This window comes from Oncorhynchus mykiss, chromosome 12 (genome assembly GCF_013265735.2).
Source record: "Oncorhynchus mykiss isolate Arlee chromosome 12, USDA_OmykA_1.1, whole genome shotgun sequence".
NCBI lineage: Eukaryota > Metazoa > Chordata > Actinopteri > Salmoniformes > Salmonidae > Oncorhynchus > Oncorhynchus mykiss.
Window position 1 is genome coordinate 95622439 of NC_048576.1, and position 22573 is coordinate 95645011.

The 22573-nt window shown below is 46.7% G+C and overlaps 1 protein-coding gene across 3 annotated transcripts in view; it reads left to right on the top strand.

Moving 5' to 3' along the window:
• Window positions 1–7055: 7055 nt before the first annotated feature.
• Window positions 7056–22573, top strand: part of LOC110538761 (centrosomal protein of 112 kDa-like) — a 185734-nt gene continuing 170216 nt past the window's right edge. For 2 of the 3 annotated variants that reach the window (XM_036939340.1, XM_036939342.1), the window contains exons 1-8: window positions 7056–7197; window positions 7802–7907; window positions 8024–8214; window positions 8442–8605; window positions 14668–14755; window positions 16240–16320; window positions 20428–20475; window positions 20585–20659. In XM_036939340.1, coding sequence (XP_036795235.1) covers window positions 7808–7907; window positions 8024–8214; window positions 8442–8605; window positions 14668–14755; window positions 16240–16320; window positions 20428–20475; window positions 20585–20659 — 747 coding nt within the window. In that variant the 5' untranslated portion in view covers window positions 7056–7197; window positions 7802–7807. Of the gene's footprint in view, window positions 7198–7234; window positions 7258–7801; window positions 7908–8023; window positions 8215–8441; window positions 8606–14667; window positions 14756–16239; window positions 16321–20427; window positions 20476–20584; window positions 20660–22573 lie in introns of those variants that run through there. The other variant, XM_036939341.1, reaches the window with a different exon arrangement.

The window sequence follows — 22573 nt, forward strand, 5'->3', positions numbered from 1 at the left end:
AAAGCGAATTAACAAACAGAGTTTCTTTAATGATGAACACACGTGGGCTCAGATGGACAGGTAGATTCCGACAGGACAGGACAAGGTTGCAGCAAACACGATGATAGTCTGGTTCAGGCATGAGACACACAAACAAGAATCCGACAAAGACAGGAGCAGAAACAGAGAGAGATATAGGGACCTAATCAGAGGGAAAAAGGGAACAGGTGGGAAAAGGGGTGAATGAGGTAGTCAGAGAAGACAAGGAACAGCTGGGGGAAAGAGGGACAGAAACGGTAACCTAGTACGACCAGCAGAGGGAGACAGGGTGAAAGGAAAGGACAGAAACAAGACACAACATGACAATACATGACAGTACCCCCCCACTCACCGAGCGCCTCCTGGCGCACTCGAGGAGGAAACCTGGCGGCAACGGAGGAAATCCTCGATCAGCGCACGGTCCAGCACGTCCCGAGAGGGAACCCAACTCCTCTCCTCAGGACCGTACCCCTCCCAATCTACGAGGTACTGGTGACCACGGCCCCGAGGACGCATGTCCAAAATCCTACGGACCCTGTAGATGGGTGCGCCCTCGACAAGGATGGGGGGGGGGGGGGGGAGACGAGCGGGGGCGCGAAGAACGGGCTTGATACAGGAGACATGGAAGACCGGGTGGACGCGACGAAGGTATCGCGGAAGAAGAAGTCGAACTGCGACAGGATTAATGACCCGAGAAATACGGAACGGACCAATGAACCGCGGGGTCAACTTGCGAGAAGCCGTCTTAAGGGGAAGGTTCTGAGTGGAGAGCCAAACTCTCTGACCGCGACAATATCTAGGACTCTTAGTTCTACGCTTATTAGCAGCCCTCACAGTCTGCGTCCTATAACGGCAAAGTGCAGACCTGACCCTCTTCCAGGTGCGCTCGCAACGTTGGACAAAAGCCTGAGCGGAGGGGACGCTGGACTCGGCGAACTGAGATGAGAACAGCGGAGGCTGGTACCCGAGGCTACTCTGAAAAGGAGATAGCCCGGTCGCAGACGAAGGAAGCGAGTTGTGGGCGTATTCTGCCCAGGGGAGCTGTTCTGACCAAGACGCAGGGTTGCAAAAAGAAAGACTGCGTAAGATGCGACCAATAGTCTGATTGGCCCGTTCTGCTTGACCGTTAGACTGGGGGTGAAAGCCGGAAGAGAGACTGACGGAAGCCCCAATCAAACGGCAAAACTCCCTCCAAAATTGAGACGTGAATTGCGGACCTCTGTCCGAAACGACGTCTGACGGAAGGCCATGAATTCTGAAAACATTCTCGATGATGATTTGTGCCGTCTCTTTAGCAGAAGGAAGCTTAGCAAGGGGAATGAAATGAGCCGCCTTAGAGAACCTATCGACAACCGTAAGAATAACAGTCTTCCCCGCTGACGAAGGCAGTCCGGTGACAAAATCTAAGGCGATGTGAGACCACGGTCGAGAGGGAATGGGAAGCGGCCTGAGACGGCCGGCAGGAGGGGAGTTACCGGACTTAGTCTGCGCGCAGACCGAACAAGCAGCCACGAAACGACGCGTGTCATGCTCCCGGGTGGGCCACCAAAAACGCTGGCGAATGGAAGCAAGCGTACCCCGAACGCCAGGGTGGCCGGCTAACTTGGCAGAGTGAGCCCACTGAAGAACGGCCAGACGAGTAGGAACGGGAACGAAAAGAAGGTTCCTAGGACAAGCGCGCGGCGACGGAGTGTGAGTGAGCGCTTGCTTTACCTGCCTCTCAATTCCCCAGACAGTCAACCCGACAACACGCCCCTCAGGGAGAATCCCCTCGGGGTCAGTGGAGGCTACTGAAGAACTGAAGAGACGAGATAAAGCATCAGGCTTGGTGTTCTTAGAGCCCGGACGATAAGAAATCACGAACTCGAAACGAGCGAAAAACAGCGCCCAACGCGCCTGACGCGCATTAAGTCGTTTGGCAGAACGGATGTACTCAAGGTTCCTATGGTCAGTCCAAACGACAAAAGGAACGGTCGCCCCCTCCAACCACTGTCGCCATTCGCCTAGGGCTAACCGGATGGCGAGCAGTTCGCGGTTTCCCACATCATAGTTACGTTCCGACGGCGACAGGCGATGAGAAAAATACGCGCATGGGTGGACCTTGTCGTCAGAGAGGGAGCGCTGAGAAAGAATGGCTCCCACGCCCACCTCTGACGCGTCAACCTCGACAACGAACTGTCTAGAGACGTCAGGTGTAACAAGGATAGGAGCGGATGTAAAACGATTCTTGAGGAGATCAAAAGCTCCCTGGGCGGAAACGGACCACTTAAAGCACGTCTTGACAGAAGTAAGGGCTGTGAGAGGAGCTGCCACCTGACCGAAATTACGGATGAAACGACGATAGAAGTTCGCGAAGCCGAGAAAGCGCTGCAGCTCGACGCGTGACTTAGGGACGGGCCAATCAATGACAGCTTGGACCTTAGCGGGATCCATCTTAATGCCTTCAGCGGAAATAACAGAACCGAGAAATGTGACGGAGGAGGCATGAAAAGTGCACTTCTCAGCCTTCACAAAAAGACAATTCTCTAAAAGGCGCTGGAGGACACGTCGAACGTGCTGAACATGAATCTGGAGTGACGGTGAAAAAATCAGGATATCGTCAAGGTAAACGAAAACAAAGATGTTCAGCATGTCTCTCAGGACATCATTGACTAATGCCTGAAAGACAGCTGGAGCGTTAGCGAGGCCGAAAGGAAGAACCCGGTATTCAAAGTGCCCTAACGGAGTGTTAAACGCCGTCTTCCACTCGTCCCCCTCCCTGATGCGCACGAGATGGTAAGCGTTACGAAGGTCCAACTTAGTGAAAAACCTGGCTCCCTGCAGGATCTCGAAGGCTGAAGACATAAGAGGAAGCGGATAACGATTCTTCACTGTTATGTCATTCAGCCCTCGATAATCTATGCAGGGGCGCAGAGACCCGTCCTTCTTCTTGACAAAAAAAACCCCCGCTCCGGCGGGAGAGGAGGAGGGGACTATGGTACCGGCGTCAAGAGCTACAGACAAATAATCTTCGAGAGCCTTACGTTCGGGAGCCGACAGAGAGTATAGTCTACCCCGGGGGGGAGTGGTTCCCGGAAGGAGATCAATACTACAATCATACGACCGGTGTGGAGGAAGAGAGGTGGCCCTGGACCGACTGAACACCGTGCGCAGATCGTGATATTCCTCCGGCACCCCTGTCAAATCACCAGGCTCCTCCTGTGAAGAAGAGACAGAGGAAACAGGAGGGATAGCAGACATTAAACATTTCACATGACAAGAGACGTTCCAGGAGAGGATAGAATTACTAGACCAATTAATGGAAGGATTATGACAAACTAGCCAGGGATGGCCCAAAACAACAGGTGTAAAAGGTGAACGAAAAATTAAAAAAGAAATGGTTTCGCTATGATTACCAGAAACAGTGAGGGTTAAAGGTAGCGTCTCACGCTGAATCCTGGGGAGAGGACTACCATCCAGGGCGAACAGGGCTGTGGGCTCCCTTAACTGTCTGAGAGGAATGTCATGTTCCCGAGCCCAGGTCTCGTCCATAAAACAGCCCTCCGCCCCAGAGTCTATTAAGGCACTGCAGGAAGCTGACGAACCGGTCCAGCGTAGATGGACCGACAAGGTAGTGCAGGATCTTGAAGGAGAGACAGGAGTAGTAGCGCTCACCAGTAGCCCTCCGCTTACTGATGAGCTCTGGCTTTTACTGGACATGAAGTGACAAAATGACCAGCAGAACCGCAATAGAGACAGAGGCGGTTGGTGATTCTCCGTTCCCTCTCCTTAGTCGAGATGCGGATACCTCCCAGCTGCATAGGCTCAGCTCCCGAGCCGGCAGAGGAAGATGGTAGTGATGCGGAGAGGGGGGCAACGGAGAACGCGAGCTCCTTTCCACGAGCTCGGTGACGAAGATCAACCCGTCGCTCAATGCGAATAGCGAGTTCAATCAAGGAATCCACGCTGGAAGGAACCTCCCGGGAGAGAATCTCATCCTTTACCTCTGCGCGGAGACCCTCCAGAAAACGAGCGAGCAAAGCCGGCTCGTTCCAGCCACTGGAGGCAGCAAGAGTGCGAAACTCAATAGAGTAGTCTGTTATGGATCGATTACCTTGACATAGGGAAGACAGGGCCCTGGAAGCCTCCTCCCCAAAAACAGATCGATCAAAAACCCGTATCATCTCCTCCTTAAAGTCCTGATACTGGTTAGTACACTCAGCCCTTGCCTCCCAGATTGCCGTGCCCCACTCACGAGCCCGTCCAGTAAGGAGAGATATGACGTAGGCGACACGAGCAGTGCTCCTGGCGTAAGTGTTGGGCTGGAGAGAAAACACAATATCACACTGGGTGAGGAACGAGCGGCATTCAGTGGGCTCCCCAGAGTAACACGGCGGGTTATTGATTCTGGGCTCCGGAGATTCGAAAGCCCTGGAAGTGGCCGGTGGATCGAGGCGGAGATGGAGAACCTGTTCTGTGAGGTTGGAGACTTGGGTGGCCAGGGTCTCAACGGCATGTCGAGCAGCAGACAATTCCTGCTCGTGTCTGCCTAGCATCGCTCCCTGGATCTCGACGGCTGAGTGGAGAGGATCCGAAGTCGCTGGGTCCATTCTTGGTCGGATTCTTCTGTCAGGTGCGTGAATGAGGACCCAAAAGCGAATTAACAAACAGAGTTTCTTTAATGATGAACACACGTGGGCTCAGATGGACAGGTAGATTCCGACAGGACAGGACAAGGTTGCAGCAAACACGATGATAGTCTGGTTCAGGCATGAGACACACAAACAAGAATCCGACAAAGACAGGAGCAGAAACAGAGAGAGATATAGGGACCTAATCAGAGGGAAAAAGGGAACAGGTGGGAAAAGGGGTGAATGAGGTAGTCAGAGAAGACAAGGAACAGCTGGGGGAAAGAGGGACAGAAACGGTAACCTAGTACGACCAGCAGAGGGAGACAGGGTGAAAGGAAAGGACAGAAACAAGACACAACATGACAATACATGACAATAACAAATTCATTATTGGTGCCCAATTTCTACTTACAATATCAAAGGCATACAAAATAAACTCCTTTAGTTGAACAACCCTAATGAATAAAGAATGGCATTGCTTGCTGAAAAAACATGTTCAATCACTTTCGCAAACCAATAATCCAGCTAGCCCTATAAATAGTACACCAAATTCATGATATTGATAATAGGCCTAAACATTTCCATTACAAAAATAAAAAAGACAATATGTAAATGTTTGCTATTAATATCATGATTTTGGTTTACCATGTAAACTCAGCAAAAAAAGAAACATCCCTTTTTCAGGACCCTGTCTTTCAAAGATAATTCTTAAAAATCCAAATAACTCTTCACAGATCTTCATTGTAAAGGGTTTAAACACTGTTTCCCATGATTGTTCAATGAACCATCAAAAATGAATGAACATGCACCTGTGGAACTGTCATTAAGACACTAACAGCTTACACACAGTAGGCAATTAAGGTCAGTTATGAGCACTTAGGACACTAAAGAGGCCTTTCTACTGACTCTGAAAAACATCAAAAGAAAGATGCCCAGGTCCCTACTCATCTGCGTGAACGTGGCTTAGGCATGCTGCAAGGAGGCATGAGGACTGCAGATGTGGCCAGGGCAATGAATTGCAATGTCTGTACTGTGAGACACCTACGACAGTGCTACAGGGGGACAGCTGATTGTCCTCGCAGTGGCAGAGTTACACCAGGAACACACAATCTCTCCATCAGCACTCAGACTGTCCGCAATAGGCTGAGAGAGGCTGGACTGAGGGCTTGTAGGCCTGTTGTAAGGCAGGTCCTCACCAGACATCACCGGCAACGACATTGCCTATGGGCACAAACCCACCGTCACTGGAACAGACAGGACTAGCAAAAAGTGCTCTTCACTGACGAGTCGCAGTTTTGTCTCACCAGGGGTGATGGTCGGATTCACGTTTATCGTCAACGGAATGAGCGTTACACCGAGGTCTGTACTCTGGAGTGGGATCGATTTGGAGGTGGAGGGTCCGTAATGGTCTGGGGCAGTGTGTCACAGCATCATCGGACTGAGCTTGTTGTCATTGCAGGCAATCTCAACGCTGTGCGTTACAGGGAAGACATCCTTCTCCCTCATGTGGTACCCCTCCTGCAGGATCATCCTGACATGACCCTTCAGCATAACAATGCCACCAGCCATACTGCTTGTTCTGTGCGTGATTTCCTGCAAGACAGGAATGTCACTGTTCTGCCATGGCCAGCGAAGAGCCTGGATCTCAATCCCATTGAGCACGTCTGGGACCTGTTGGATCGGAGGGTGAGGGCTAGGGCCATTCCCCCCAGAAATGTCCGGGAGAGTGGGGTAACATCTCACAGCAAGAACTGGTAAATCTGGTGCAGTCCATGAGGAGGAGATGCACTGCAGTACTTAATGCAGCTGGTGGCCACACCAGATACTGACTGTTACCTCTCAGTTGTTGAATCTTATGTTCATACAAATATTTACACATGTTAAGTTTGCTGAAAATAAACGCAGATGACAGTGAGAGGACGTTTATTTTTTTTGCTGACTTTATGTATAGTGTAGAATGTTATGTGGAATTTTTGAAAATGCTAAAATGTACTCAGGGGGGTGGAGTGTACATGTTTGCATGTAAACATACAGTAACTAGTTGAAAGTAACACCACAGCAGACCTGGGTTCAAATAGGCCTACATTTATGCATATTTAAATATTTGTATTTTAAATACTTATTTTTTTGTCATTCAGTATTTTAAAACAATGTGGCCGAATCCAACGACTTTTTAGTATTTGAAAGCATTTAAAAATATATTTTAAAAATCCTGTAAATAGTTATATTTGAAACTATTTACAAATGGGCCTAGCCTAGGCTGCTGGGTTCCAATTATTATTATTATTTGTATTTTATTTTACCTAGAACCAAACAGAACTGTGCATAGTAAACGCAGGTCTGCATCACAGAAGTATGTACAACTATTTAACTCTATACTCAATGCAACATCTTGCAAATGCACAGAAAGGGTACCATTTTGGAAATGACAGCATGAGCACTCGTTTCATCAGCTTGACAGTTTCTATGACAACATGGACGCTCCCGTTTTCTGTTTACGGAAAAAGGATGTGACGTAGGACGCAGTCTGTGTAGCAGAAGTTTGAACCGTTTAGATCTGCAGAAGCTGGTAATAACAAGCCAATAACTCTACTTTTTCCAGTATTATCGCACAATGTTAGCTTGAAGTGTAATATATCGTAATTATCTAACTAACGAGTAACATTTATACAAATTAGAAGTGAATACTAAGTGCGCGGGCCACTTTGTTTGTCGTTTTGATGTGCTGCTTGAACTACTGTTAGCAACAGAACTGATGCTAGCCAGATTGCTACTGTAGCTAACTGCACCATTATTGGCAAACTAACTATATGTCAGATTCAGTTGTGAGAGATAGCTAGTAGGATAGATATGCCGTCCTCACCTTCTCGATGCTAGTCGAAGTGTCTAGCAACGGTTCAGTTGTTATTAGCCAGCTGAGCTTGGTGGCTCAGTCTGTGTGTAGCTAACTCTTCCAACGTTAGTTCTATGCAGGGATGCCGAATTGATGACAGTAACAGCAAAGACTTGCTACATTTGTATTGAAACCTCTAGTTCTGAAGTAGTTTAGTTGCGCATGGTTTTTGTGAAGCAATAGCTAAAATGTGCTCTGAGGGGCGGAGTGGACACGTTTGCATGTAAACACAGTGACCAATCGAAAGTAACACGTTAAATGTGTTATTCCCAATGTGCAGGACATTATGAACAAACAAGAAGAGACATGGGAGAAACTGGACTCAGAGTTTGACCATCACCTGGTTGACATGAAACCATATGTCCTAAAACTCCCCCACAAGACAGGTAGGTCTACAGTAAAATGAGTTGTATTACTAAAAAGCAAGTGTTCTATAAATTGTAATTGTCATATGTGTTAGTAATGCATTGATTGTAATTTCTTGCTCCCTATTTGACCTCAGAGCGCCAGCTGTGTGCCCTGTGGATCAAGAAGCTGTGTGACCCAGGTGTATCCGGCTCGGGCCTGATGGGACGCAAGAACCGCAACATGTACGCCCGCCTGCTCCTGCACATGCTCAGAAGAGGGGTCCTGGAGGGCCCTTTCAGCCACAAGCCAGAGTCAGGCAGTCTCAAGACTCTACCAACATATATGGTAAACAAACAATCCTCGGTATAGTACTAAAGTGCGCTGATGATGTAAGCTACTATAAATAGTATACTTTCTGCTCTATACTGCTAGTAGACTGCCCATGTTGCTTATGTTTGTTTATTTGTTTAATTCATGATATTCCATTTTATAGTACTTTGTAGACTGTATGTTATATGTTTTTGACTGTTTTAGATGGCTAAACTCAGCTCTGCACCTTTTCTCATTGCCAGTCCATCTACTTTGACGAGCCTCTATGTGGCCGGGGCCTGGAGCAGAGCACTGCAGGCCTGCCTGACTGGGTAACGGGAGAGCTGGGCCAGGGTGACGACTCCTGGGACAGCCTGCTCAGAGAGAGGGCCAGGTCCTCTCCCACAGCCTACTCTAACACACACAGGTAGGTTATTCCCTGGCATAGACTAGAGCTTAAGCTACATACTCAACTGCTATGCCTGCTTAAAAATGCACACTTGGTTGTAAGCTATGGGCAAATGTTCCTAAATGCAATTGGCAGGGAAACACTGTTCTCAAAAGCACACGGATGCGCGAGTGGTTTCATGTGACACAGATTAGGAAAGGGGAGATCTAACTAGCATGGGTTACTAAAGTGACTAGAATTATTCCTTTGGCTGCTGGACAGTAAAATAATGTTGATTTGAAAACCAATAAAACATGAGAAAAATGCTGTTTTCAATGGCGTATTAAGTGTTTGTAAAGTAATTCCCTCAACATTTCTATTGTTGTATTTTGGCTAGGCTACTTTGAAACAAGGTAAGACCCACTTCATAAGATGACATAAAACATCTAGGTTTTAAACAATTTAAGTTTATGGTTAAATAGTTTCCAAATGCTCTTTAATGTGTCTCTCCCATTTAGATAAAACTCTAGGAACCTAATTTGACTCCTTGTGATGTATGATCTTTTGATCTCTGCCTCATGCAGGCAATGGGGTGATAGGTCAAGTAGTCATTTAACTTTGGGGTGCTTGCAGGTTAGACTGTATCAGCAATCCTGTTCTATATCTGGCAATCCTGTTCTACACTGAGTATACAAAACATTAGGAACATCTTCCCAAAATCTCAGAAGTATCCTGTTGTTGGGCCTCTAGGTTTAGAAACTCTGTTTTTAACTGGCTAGGAGAGACACCATGTTTGGCTGGAGTGAGTAAGTTCCAGATTTGGCCACAAGATGGCGTTACTCACCGACAGAACCGGTGATGTCCTCCGTGATGGTTCTCTCTGTTCTCAACGGATAAAGTCTAGTTGTGTCTGTGTGAAAGGAATGGGGGTAGCAAGCTGATCCAGGTTAAGAGATCATCCTCAGAGGCCCTGGTGTGAAGCCTACCTGCCGACTCCTGGTACTCGCATGTCACTTATGGATCAGGCCTTAAACACGCCATGATTGTCTTGACACGTTGTTGTCTTTGGCGTTCCTTGGAGAGCTCTGAGAGAAGGGGGAGAGAGATGAAGTGTGTGTGTATGTGTTGGGGCAGCCGAATGTTGACTCGGCATGTGTGGAAGTGTTGCGTTCGTTACAATAGACGAGGGGAATTTCTGGTCTTTCTCCCCTCATAGCAAACAGGCAAAGGTGGAAGGATAAATGTGTGGTGGTGGTTAGCATCATATTTGTTAACCCCTATATGTGAATCCCTTCTGTTTCTCTCTCTTTGTTTTTCCTCGTTCTGTTTTACTCACCCTGACTCCTGTCTATCATCTGAGCTCCACACATGAGAACCCCTAACCTCTCCCTCTCCATCCCCCTCGCCAAGTGTGACAATAACATTGTCCTTGCAGCATCAGACATCAAACAGCTTTTATAAATGACCTGTTTAGCCGCCTTGGGTCTTTCCCTGTAAGGCAAGAGTCTGTTCGTTGACCTTGCCTCCAGGTGGTTGAGTTAAGGGGTCCACGTCTTGTTTGTGCCACAGGGTCTGGCTGCCTTCCTTGGGGTGCCTGAGGGTGAGACCTAGGGCCTCTGGCTCCTGCACCTGGAGGTCATGGACGAAGCGTATAGATGTCAGGCTGTTTTAATAAGACTGGCTGCAGCAGCAGAGAGACACACACACTCCCCCTCTCTCTCCCCTAGCCCCGACCTGCCTGGCTGGCACAGCTTTGATCTCTGGGCCTCAGACTCCAGACACATCTGATTCAATTATCCTCATCCACCTGTTGACTTTGAGGCCCGACATTGCACTGCTCGCTTGGCCCCCGGTGTGTGCGTGTGTGCGTGCGTGCATACTTGAGGAGAAGAAAGTGTGCCTGCTAGTCTTCATGTAGGCTGCTTTTACAGCTGGTAGAGAGACACACAAAGGATACAAAATATGCACGCCATTAGTTTCACGATGATAAGTTTGACCTCAACTGACACTAATTGAGAACATACAAGTTTTGTATCATTCAGTCGCGCTCACTTAATAACAGAATGTAGACACACAGAGAGCGCCCTCTCCTGCCTCTGATGCTGAATTTCACTGGTCCACCTTCTCTATCGCCCTCTTATTCACATTACATTTTCTTCAGAAAGGCAAGTGATCTTCTGTGGTCAAACTGTCAGTCTCTTGTGACAGAAAAGTACTTCATAGAACTCTGGAGTGTTAAGGACATGAGGAAAACAACAAAGCGAATATATAGGCCTAAATGACTGTAGTTAAAAGTGCCCTAGAGAAATAATTGGATGTTTTCATCGCATACCTCGGTACAGTACTGGTTGTTCTTTCGTCGATCGTCTCCACCCTTCCCTAATTGTGCAGATTTATTCAGTCATTGTTAAGCCGGTTTAATTGCCTCCAGTGTATATGCTTAATTAGCTGGTAATACAAATTAATGAAGCATAGCTTGTCAGAATCAGTAGCGGAAGTTCCCATTGTTGTCTGTTCTCTCTTGGTTGTGTTGGAAGACAAATAGTTTTGCTAGGACGTGTCCTAGTGCAGTGATTCCCAACTCTGGTCGTTGAGTACCTCCAACAGTACATGTTTTTGTTGTGGCCCCGGACAAACACACCTGATTCTACTGGTCAACTAATCATCAAGCCCTTAACAAGTTGAATCATGCTTTTTGTCCGGGGCTACCTCAAAAATGTGTGCTGTTGGGGGTACTGGAGGACTCGATTTGGGAAACACTTTTACACTGCTCTCAGTGCTCTGATTCTGTCAGCGTCAGCAGAGGTTCCCATTAGTGATGCACCAATATTACATTTTTTGCCGATACTGATATCCAATATTTTCCTTGCCAAAAAAACGATACCAATAACCACCTATTTTAAATTTTAAGCATTCTAGTACAGTTAAATAGTTAACACATGGACGCAGCGGTCTAAGGCACTGCATCTCAGTGCAAGAGGCGTCACTACAGTCCCTGGTTCGAATACGGCCTGTATTACATCCGGCCGTGATTGGGAGTCCCATAGGGCGGCGCACAATTGGCTCAGTGTCGTCCGGGTTTTGCCGGGTTAGGCCATCATTGTAAATACCCCATTTCATTGATCCCCAATCCTTATGTAAAGCTGTACAGTGCAATATGAATGTTAGTACACACAATAGGCTGACTGGGGAGGTGATTTCATACAGTCCCGCGATAAGAGCTACAACATTAATATTTGGGTGAACTCTTTACAATTGTGTTCTGTGGGTGTCACCGACTAGACTGATACCCCATTTTATTGCTTCACTTTACAACCTTGTTTAACATTATCTAGTCGAAATATGGCATGATGCCACTAATTGTAACCTTCTGCATCACTTTCAAAGAGGTACTTTTATTTTGAAGGCAAACCGCAAATTCCACTATTGTGCCTTATCCTTATTGTGGCTAGCTTCACAACACATACCCCGGTCTGGTTGAGCCTCACTAGCCAGATTATGCTAGCTGGCTGCTTATAACGTTAGCTTTGGTCAACAGTGTTAAGTAGCTGGCTAGCTATTTATTTTCATGAACTGAAGTTCGGCGAACATCAAGTGGCTACCTAGCTAATACTTACTCGCAAGGATTTCAAAATCATTGCTAAAAATAATGAAAATGACTGCAGATTCTACTGGTCTTTATTTTCAGGCTGGCTGTATTGGTGCTAGCTAGGTACCAAGCTTAAGCTAGCTAGCTACCCCAGAAGTTGCAGTTGAACAAATAATGCTTTATTTGAATGCTTTACTAGAAGGCCAGCATCCCGGAGTTGCCTCTTTACTGTTGACATTAAGACTGATGTTTTGCAGGTACTATTTAATGAAGCTGCCAGTTGAGGACTTGTGAGGCGTCTGTTTCTCAAACTAGACACTCTAATGTATTTGTCCTATTGCTCAGTTGTGCACCGGGGCCTCCCACTCCTCTTTCTATTCTGGTTAGAGCCAGATATTCCATTAAAAAAATCTACCGTTTCCAGCTACACTACTCATTTACACCATTAACAATGTCTACGCTGTATTTATGATCAATTTGATGTTATTTTAACGGACAAAAAATGTGCTTTTCTTTAAAAAATAAAATGTCTTAGTGACCCCTAACTTTTGAACAGTAGTGTACATGATGAGTTATGCAAAATAAATGTATTGTGGCAAGAACAGCTCAAATAAGCAAAGAGATATGACAGTCCATCATTACTTTAAGACATGAAGGTCAGTCAATACGGAAAATGTCAAGAACTTTGAAAGTTTCTTCAAGTGCATTCACAAAAACCATTGAGCTCTATGATGAAACTGGCTCTCATGAGGACCACCACAGAAAAGGAAGACCCAGAGTTACCTCTGCTGCAGAGGACAATTTCAATAGAGTTAACTGCACGGCGTGAATCAGGCGAATTGCTGCAAAGAACCCATTACGAAAGGACAGGAATAAGAAGAGATTTGCTTGGGGCAAGAAACACAAGCAATGGACATTAGACCAGTGGAAATCTGTCCTTTTAGTCTGAGTCCAAATTTGAGATTTTTGGTTCCAACCGCCGTGTCTTTGTGAGACTCCGTGTATGTGTACGGATGATCACAGCATGTGTGGTTTCCACCGTAAAGCATGGAGGAGGTGTGATGGTGTGGGGGTGCTTTACTGGTGACACTGTCAGTGATTTCTTTAGAACTCAAGGCACACTTAACCAGCATGGCTACCACAGAATTCTGCAGAGATACTCCATCCCATCTGGTTTGCTCTTGGAGAGTGATGGAGTGCTACATCAGATGACCTGGCCTCCACAGTCACCCAACCTCAACCCAGTTGAGATCTTTTGGGATGAGTAGGACCGCAGAGTGAAGGAAAAACAGCCAACAAGTGCCCAGCATATGTGGGAACTCCTTCAAGACTGTTGGAAAATCATTCCGGGTGAAGCTGGTTGAGAGAATGCCAAGAGTGTGCAAAGCTGTCATCAAGGCAAACGGGGGCTACTTTGAAGAATTTGTTTAACACTTTTTTGCTTACCACATGATTCCATATGTATTATTTGATCATTTTGATTTCTTCACTATTTTTCTACATTGTAGAAAATAGTAAGAATAAAGAAAAACCCTTGATTGAGTAGGAGTGTCCAAACTTTCTACTGGTAGTGTAGATGCTGATACGTTATGTATTGCGATTCTCACGGATCTATGTATTACGATTCGATGTTACAAACATATTGCTCACCTTGTCTGTTGCAGGAGAACAAGAGAGAGCCATGTAAAAGCGAATTTTAATCAGTCATGGAAATAAAAGTGCTGGAAACATGTTGGCTCACCATTTTTTTTTTAAAGATGGAAACAAGTTACAGAAGAAATACCAGTTTTGGCGCAGGTACAGTTGACTAGCGCTAGCTAAAGTTAACTACCTAGCTTTTCATTTTTTTTACTTGGAGTTACCAAAATAATGTTGTGAAAAATAATATTGTGATACTCTAATGTATTGATCTAATGTATTGATCCCACATCTCAGTCATGGTAAGTATTTTATTCCTCAATAAAGTAGCTATCAGCAAAGCCAATGCTAGTAGGAAAAAGTCAATTGCGAGAGGCAAGGGTGTTAGTTTTTGAGAGTAAAGCAGTGCGCTAAAAGCATAGATGCATCAGAAATGAGTACAGCTGTAGGATCTTCATTTGATCACTCTTTTGTTGCTCAGAATTTTCCTGCCCCGCAGGAAATAGCCTCACCAGCTAATAGCCTTTCAAATCATGTTGCTGCAGTATTATTTTGCTGCGACAATACAGGTCAAAATATGAAGATCCTACATCTGTACTGCACGACTCACATTTGATGAGTTACAAATGATATTGATAGACATAATGTAAGCCAGTGATTGGGTGAAGCTGTTTCCTGTAATACAACCAGTGATACACTCAGATCTTTGTATTTAGTTGTTGTTTTCTTCAATCTTTCCTAATGTAAATCTCTCTCTCCATCTCTCTTTTTCCCTCCCTCTCTCTATATATCTCCTTCTTTCTCACATTTCTCCTGCCCTCCCTCTCTTTCTCACATTCTCTCTCTCTCTCTCTCTCATTCCCTCTGTATCCAGGAGAAGACGGCTATATGAGGAGATGTCTCCATCTCAGCCCCTGGCCTCCAGCCCAGTGAAACGCTCTTCTGAAGACCACAACAAAGGGGTCAGCAGTACTCTACAACACTCCTTGTCACTACTTGGCAACTCTTTACGTTTAGCCTATTTTATCTTAGTTACTGAGTTTGTAATTACGGAGTCTTAAATTTCCGGCAGGACATATTCTATTCTGTAATGACGTTCTCCATCATATCATACCATTGATTGTATTTTCACACGGTAGGTTGAATGGCTGCGACACAGAGAGTATGACATTACACCGTGCGTGACACTCGTACTTGGCATACCACGATATCAATGATAATAAACACTGTGGGTGACATTTACAGGCGATGAATCAGGACTATGACCATTTTAATCAGCCTGGTATTTCCGTCATTTGTCTGTGTAATATGAGGTGTTAACTTGGCAGTGTGCCTTGTTCTGTTACGAGAGACAAAGAGAGAGGGAGAGGTCCACCCTCCACCTAATTTCATTCGGGTTAAAAAAATGCCTACACTTTGACTTTATTGGATATTTCTCTTTCTTAGATATCTCACCCTCACCAAGCCCCAAACCCAACCCCAGGCAAAACCTGACCCGAAAAACAACAGCACCCTGGAAATGTTCACATTATAACGTATATACGAAATGTTCACAAAACCTGATCCTGAATCAACAGCAGCACTCTGGAAACGTTTGCATAACATTCACACAACGTTCACATTATATAACAGCGTTTCAGGAGTGGGGCGCCCTGTAACAAAAGACTGAGCAAAACAACAGAGGGGAGAGAGTTGTGACCCCTGGACTGGAATTTAGACTGTAGGGGGACAGGACGGGGACGGTAATGGTCTGGAACCGCCAAACATCTGGCGTGGGTAGGAGGAGGAGAGGAGGAGAGGGAGGCAAAGAGGAGAAGGAGGGGAGAAGAGGAGAGTAAGGAAGGCGAATGGGAGAGAGGAGGGTAGGGGTGGGGGAGGAGAATGGAGGATAGGAGAGAGGAGGAGGAGGCAAAGAGGAGAGGGAGGCAAAGAGGAGAGGGGAGACCAGACTAAGGAAGGAGAATGGAGGAGGGTGGGGGGGGGGGAGTTAGGAAGGAGAATGGAGGAAAGGAGAGAGGAGAGTAAGGAAGGGGAATGGAGGAGAGATGAGGGGAGGAGAGTAAGGAAGGAGAATGGAGGAGGGTGGGGGGGAGAGTAAGGAAGGGGAATGGAGGGGAGAGGAGGGGAGGAGAGTAAGGAAGGGGAATGGAGGGGAGAGGAGTAAGGAAGGAGAATGGAGGAAAGGAGAGAGGAGAGGGATGAGAAGACTAAGGAAGGAGAATGGAGGAGGGTGGGGGGAGGAGAGTAAGGAAGGAGAACGGAGGAAAGGAGAGAGGAGAGGGATGAGGAGAGTAAGGAAGGCGAATGGAGGGGAGGAGAGTATAGTAAAGAAGGGTTGGAGAAGCAGTTGGGTGGGGCTGGGTGATAAGAATACAACACACCCTACTGAACAGTATGTGCACTTGTTGTCCCACATTCAGTATCACCTATTCTCTTTGGTCCCTAGGTGGATGGCCACAGGAAGCCAGGGGTGCCGTCTCCTGACGACAGTGACCTGGAAACTCGCCTCAACAGCTGGAACCTGGGGGTATGTCTGCCAGGGCCACATTCAGTAGCCAAACGTTGTTGAACGTGGCAGATAGAAATGCTACGAATAGAGCCAACATGATTCCATATTCTAGTCCGATAAGCATGCATAACATACACAAAATATCACTGGAGGCTGCTGAGGGGAGGACGGCTCATAATAATGGCTGGAACAGAGCAAATTAAATGGTATCAATGTATTTGAGACCATTCCACTTATTCCGCTCCAGCCATGACCACGAGCCTGTGCTATATATACAAAAGTATGTGGACACCCCTTCAAATGAGTGGATACGGCTATTTCAGCCACACCCATTGCTAATGGTGTATAAAATCGAGCACACCGCCATGGAATCTCCATAGACAAACATGGCAGTAGAATGGCCTTAACGAAGAGCTCAGTAATTTCAATGTGGCACCGTCATAGGATGCCACCTTTCCAACTAGTCATTTCGCCACATTTCTTCCCTGCTAGAGCTGCCCTGGTTAACTGTAAGTGCTGTTATTGTGAAGTGGAAACGTCTAGGAGCAACACTGTCCTCGGTTGCAACACTCACTACCGAGTTCCAAACTGCTTCTGGAAGCAATGTCAGCACCCTAGCTGTTCGTCGGTAGCTTCATGAAATGGGTTTCCATGGCCGAGCAGCTGCACACAAGCCTAAGATCAATGCCAAGCGTCGGCTGGTGTGGTGTAAAGACTATTCTGTGCTTCCGACTTTGTGGCAACCATTTGGGGAAGGCCCTTTCCTGTTTCAGCATGACAATGCCCCCGTGCACAAAGCGAGGTCCATACAGAAATGGTTTGTCGAGGTATGTGGAGAAGAACTTGACTGGCCTGCACAGAGCCTTGACCTCAACCCCATTGACCACCTTTGGGATGAATTGGAACGCTGACTGCGAGCCAGGCCTAATCTCCCAACATCAGGGCCCAAACTCACTAATGCTCTTGTGGCTAAGTGGAAGCAAGTCCCCACAGCAATGTTCCAACATTTAGTGGAAAGACTTCCCAGAAAAGTGGAGGCCATTATAGCAGCGGAGGGGGGACCAACTCCATATTAATGCCCATGATTTTGGAATGAGATGTTCGATGAGCAGGTGTCCACATACTTAAGGTTATGTACTGTATTTCTGTCTGAATGTCCCAAAACGTTGTGTCCTGCTAAAAATCGTCCCTAATTTATTCCATGTCTGTAAACATCGTAAGTACAGTATATAGGCCTCTCACACCAGGGTTTGGATTACAATTCCTGCTTGTTTGAAGCAAAGGGGGAGCCCTAGACGCCTGAGAAGCATATTGAAGTCACAGCCAGTTCCAGGCTGGTTATATGAAATATACCACCATTGGATGAGATAGTACCCCATGCCCAGTAGACTACACGTTGCCTGTCACACTGACACACAACTACTGACTAGCACCTACACAGCTGCAGTGTCTGTCAGACCACAGGGATACAGTCAGAGAGCAGTGAGATGAGGGCTAGAGGAGGATGAGGAGGAAGGAGGAGAGGGAGACTGAGAGTCTTTAGATGTGTTCCTGTCTTATCTCCTGTGTCTGGAGAGTTACTGGACCTGGGAGAGATAAGCAGTACACTGATGTTGTCTTTATTCTCTTATTTATTCTTTCTCTCTCCCCCTCTCTCCCCCTCTCTCTCCCCCTCCACCTGTACGGGTCTCTCTCTTTTTTGATGAAGTTGATGATTCTCTCTCATCTCTCTCTCCTGTATCTGACGGGAACGTGAAGCCCTGCTCTGCTCTGTGTTGTGGTAGTGATAATGATAAGAGGCAGTGTGCTTGGCAATGCTCCCCTAGCCTCCACTACCACCAGCATCATCTATAATAGATCTACAGGTGGTTGTACTCTGCACTGTGGAAAATAGACAGAGTTAAGCTGTGTGGCTGTGCTTTCTGCACTGTGGAACATAGACATAGTTAAGCTGTGTGGCTGTGCTCTCTGCACTGTGGAACATAGACAGGGTTAAGCTGTGTGCCTGTGCTCTCTGCACTGTGGAACATAGACAGAGTTAAGCTGTGTGGCTGTGCTCTCTGCACTGTTTAACATAGACAGGGTTAAGCTGTGTGGCTGTGCTCTCTGCACTGTGGAACATAGACAGGGTTAAGCTGTGTGCCTGTGCTCTCTGCACTGTGGAACATAGACAGAGTTAAGAGCAGGATGTTTGGTTGCAGTGGCTGAAACTACCAGCTGTCTGCAGCATTCTCTGCTGCCTCAATGTAATTCTGTCTTGCCTGGTCATGATTTGTTTAAACTTTTCTGGTATCCTCTTTGAAATGTCTGTACCCCAGAGCCATCTAGCCACCTAGCCAGGTCTCTCCCTCTCACCTTTAGGAGAGAACAGAACAACCGCAGTCTTTCCCCTCATAGTCCAGTCGATTGTCCCTGTCTGCCTCACAGACCTGTTGCCCAACGTTGGGTCAACGTTAGGAAGTGATGCATCACAACGTGTGTTTGTTTGGCTTGAGCAGTAGGTCCTTGATGTGGAGTGGCTCTCCTTTCTTCTCCTCTCTCCTCTCTTCTCTCCTCTGTCTGCGGCCGCCTCATCCATCTGTCCTTGTCAGGGAGAATGCCACAGACAGGATCCAGTACCCGTGCTGGGCAGACATCACAAGCAAACACACACTTTAGTTTAGTCTAGCACCAGTTTATGTTTCACCACCAATGTCTGGTCTGGCCCTGCCCTGCAAGCCTTGGCATGTGGGCCTCCCATGGTCAGAGTTGGATGTGGGCTGCTCCGCTCCACAGAGAGGGAGGTAAGTGTGGGACGTCTTTCAATATTCAAAAATGTTGTTAAGACTTTATAATAACTTTTATTTATAAGCCTGATTTGCTGAACTGGGTGTCAGAGGTTAAACAAAAGTGTTTCTATGCTCAGAGGGCAGAGGTTTGTCCAGCCACTGCCTGTTTAGTATTGAATGATTGGTCGTTCTGGAGTATACTGGATGTCCACTGTCTTACTGACATGTCATATAGTTCAGACCAGTTTGGTCTCCAGCTCTGGGCCTTCAAACAGGCCTCAGTCCCCCATTCATTTAGGATTACTGAATGAGCTCACCAACTTGAACCTTCACACCACAGAGAAAACACGCACAAACACACAAACACACACACACACACACACTCTACTCCCGTCCTTCGCCCCTCCCTGGCCCTTTGAGCCTTAGCTGTAGAACTCTTTCCTCTCTCTCTCTGTCATATGTTGTCATCTACAAAGTCAGAGGATCTCTGTTTCAGAAGGCTGTGATCCCGCCTGCTCCCTTGCAGCTGTCTTCCACACTGTGTGAAGCTGCCTGGGAAGTTCATAGAGAAATAAGGAGGTCACTCACAACAAGAGGAAAGGAGAAGAAGGAGAATGAAATTAGATGAAACCGCCAACTCCGTCGACTCACTACAGTACAGTTTCTCCTCCCGGCTAAATCCCCTAACAGAGTTGAACCATTGATGGTTTTACTCCATAGCCATGTCAGTCAGTCCACTTGTGTCTTAACACACTCTAAGGTGGGCTGACGTCAGAGTTGTCGTTCCTGTTAGCCGTCTCTTCAGTCTCATTGTGTTTTTTCTTCCCTGTGTAATCAAAGGGGACAGAGCGGGCGTGTTTGGTGAGGGAGTATGTATACACATCTGTCTCTCTGGGCCGATAGACGCGTCATGGATAGCTTACGGAGTAACAGGGGTTGACAAAAGGGCTGACTGGCAGAAAGAGGAGCCAAGCGGAAATGGGCCTAGCTGAGCTGAACACACACAATGCCTTGAAGTGGCCCGAGGTATTCCCTTTCTGTAAACAGTCAGAGCTGAGGGAAGAAACTAACTGTGTGTTAAGTGCTGGCCTTTGAAGTTTGAAGTCCTGTATTGTTTAAGACAAACCGAGGGCGGAGGTCGGGAGGGACGTGTGTGTGTGTGTGTGTGTGTGTGTGTGTGTGTGTGTGTGTGTGTGTGTGTGTGTGTGTGTGTGTGTGTGTGTGTGTGTGTGTGTGTGTGTGTGTGTGTGTGTGTGTGTGTGTGTGTGTGTGTGGTGGAGCCTTGTCTTGAGAAAAAGGAGGAGATGCAAAATAAGTAAAGGGCTTTTTTTCTGTTTCTTTTCTTGTTCTCTTGCAGATTGAGAACCCCAGGTATTTGAGAGAGAACCCTATCCCCTTGTCTCCGGTAAGTGTAAGGGAGGGTTCCCATGTGTGTTGAGGGCAGATAAGTGTTACCTTTTCCTCACTCTCTCCCCCGTCTCTTTCTTACCCACTCTTTTATTTCCATACTGTAGATATTCCTCAAATCCAGCCTGAAGAACAGCACCGGGACTGATGAGCAGACCCCAGTAGCAAGACAGGAGAAAGAGGTGGGCACTAGAACACCCACCTAACCATAGACAACCATCTAATAACCATCAACCATTCCAGAAAGCAATACCTGTTGAGTACCTCAATCAATACTGAGGTAGAGTACCTTATGATAAGCTGTAGACAACACTCTTTACCAAGAGAGTTTCCATCTATATTTTCCATAGTAGTCTATTTACCACCACAAACCGATGCTGGCACTAAGACCACACTCAACGTGCTATATAAGGCCATAAGCGAACAAGAGAATGTTCACCCAGAAGTGGGGCTCCTAGTGGCTGGGGACTTCAATGCAGGAATGCTTAAATCCATTTTCCCTTATTTCTACCAGCATGTCACATGTGCAACCAGAGGGGGAAAAAACTCTAGACCACCTTCACTCCACACACAGAGACGCGTACAAAACTCTAGACCACCTTCACTCCACACACAGAGACACGTACAAAACTCTAGACCACCTTCACTCCACACACAGAGACGCGTACAAAACTCTAGACCACCTTCACTCCACACACAGAGACGCGTACAAAACTCTAGACCACCTTCACTCCACACACAGAGACACGTACAAAACTCTAGACCACCTTCACTCCACACACAGAGACGTGTACAAAACTCTAGACCACCTTCACTCCACACACAGAGACGTGTACAAAACTCTCCCTTGTCCTCCATTTGGCAAATCTGACCATAATTCTATCCTCCTGATTCTTGATTACAAGCAAAAACTCAAGCATAGGAAGTACTCGATCAATATGGAATTGGTCAGATGACGTGGATGCTAAGATACAGGACTGTTTTAAGAGCACAGACTGGAATATGTTCCGGGATTCAGCCGAAGGCATTGGGGAGTATGCCATGGGGAGTATGCCATGGGGAGTATGCCATGGGAAGTATGCCATGGGGAGTATGCCATGGGGAGTATGCCATGGGGAGTATGCCATGGGAAGTATGCCATGGGGAGTATGCCATGGGGAGTATGCCATGGGGAGTATGCCATGGGGAGTATGCCATGGGGAGTATGCCATGGGGAGTATGCCATATCAGTCACCGGCTTCATCAATAAGTGCGTCGACGACATCATCCCAACTCTGACCATCAGTACATATCCCAACCAGAGGCCATGGATTACAGGCCACATCCGCACTGAGCTAAAGGCTAAAGCTGACACTTTCAAGGAGCGGGACACTAATCTACTAGTCTCCTCTCCTCTTGGTTGAGAGCTTCAAGTTTCTTGCAGGCACTAAGTCCTATCATTAACAAACTATCATGGTTCAGACACATTAAGACAGTTGTGAAGCGTTCATGACAATGCCTATTTCCCCTCAGGAGACTGAAAAGATTTGGCATGGGTCTTCAGATTCTCAAAGAATTAGATGTCTACAACATTGAGAGCATCCTGACTGGTTTCATCACCGCTTGGTATGAAAACTGCTCGGTATCTGACCGCAAGGCGCAACAGAGGGCAGCGTGTACGGGCCAGCACATCACTGGGGCCAGGCAAGTGGTACCGGAGCACCAAGTCTTGGTCCAAAAGGCTCCTTAACCGCTTCTACCCAGTCATAAGACTGCTGAACAGTTACGCAAATGGCTACCCAGACTATTTGCTTGACCCCCTTTTTTACGTTGCTGCTACTCGCTGTTTATTATCTATTCATAGTCACTTTTTTCATACCTACTGTACATGTACAGTGCATTCAGGAAGTATTCAGACCCCTTGACTTTTTCCCCAAAAATGACTTTATAGCCTTATTCTAAATTGAATTACATTTTTAAAACATCATCAATCCACACACAATATGCCATAATCACAAAGCAAAATCTGGTTTTTAGAATTGTTGCACATTTATATATATATATATATAAAAAACTATACCTTATTTACATAAGAATTCAGATCCTTTGCTATGACA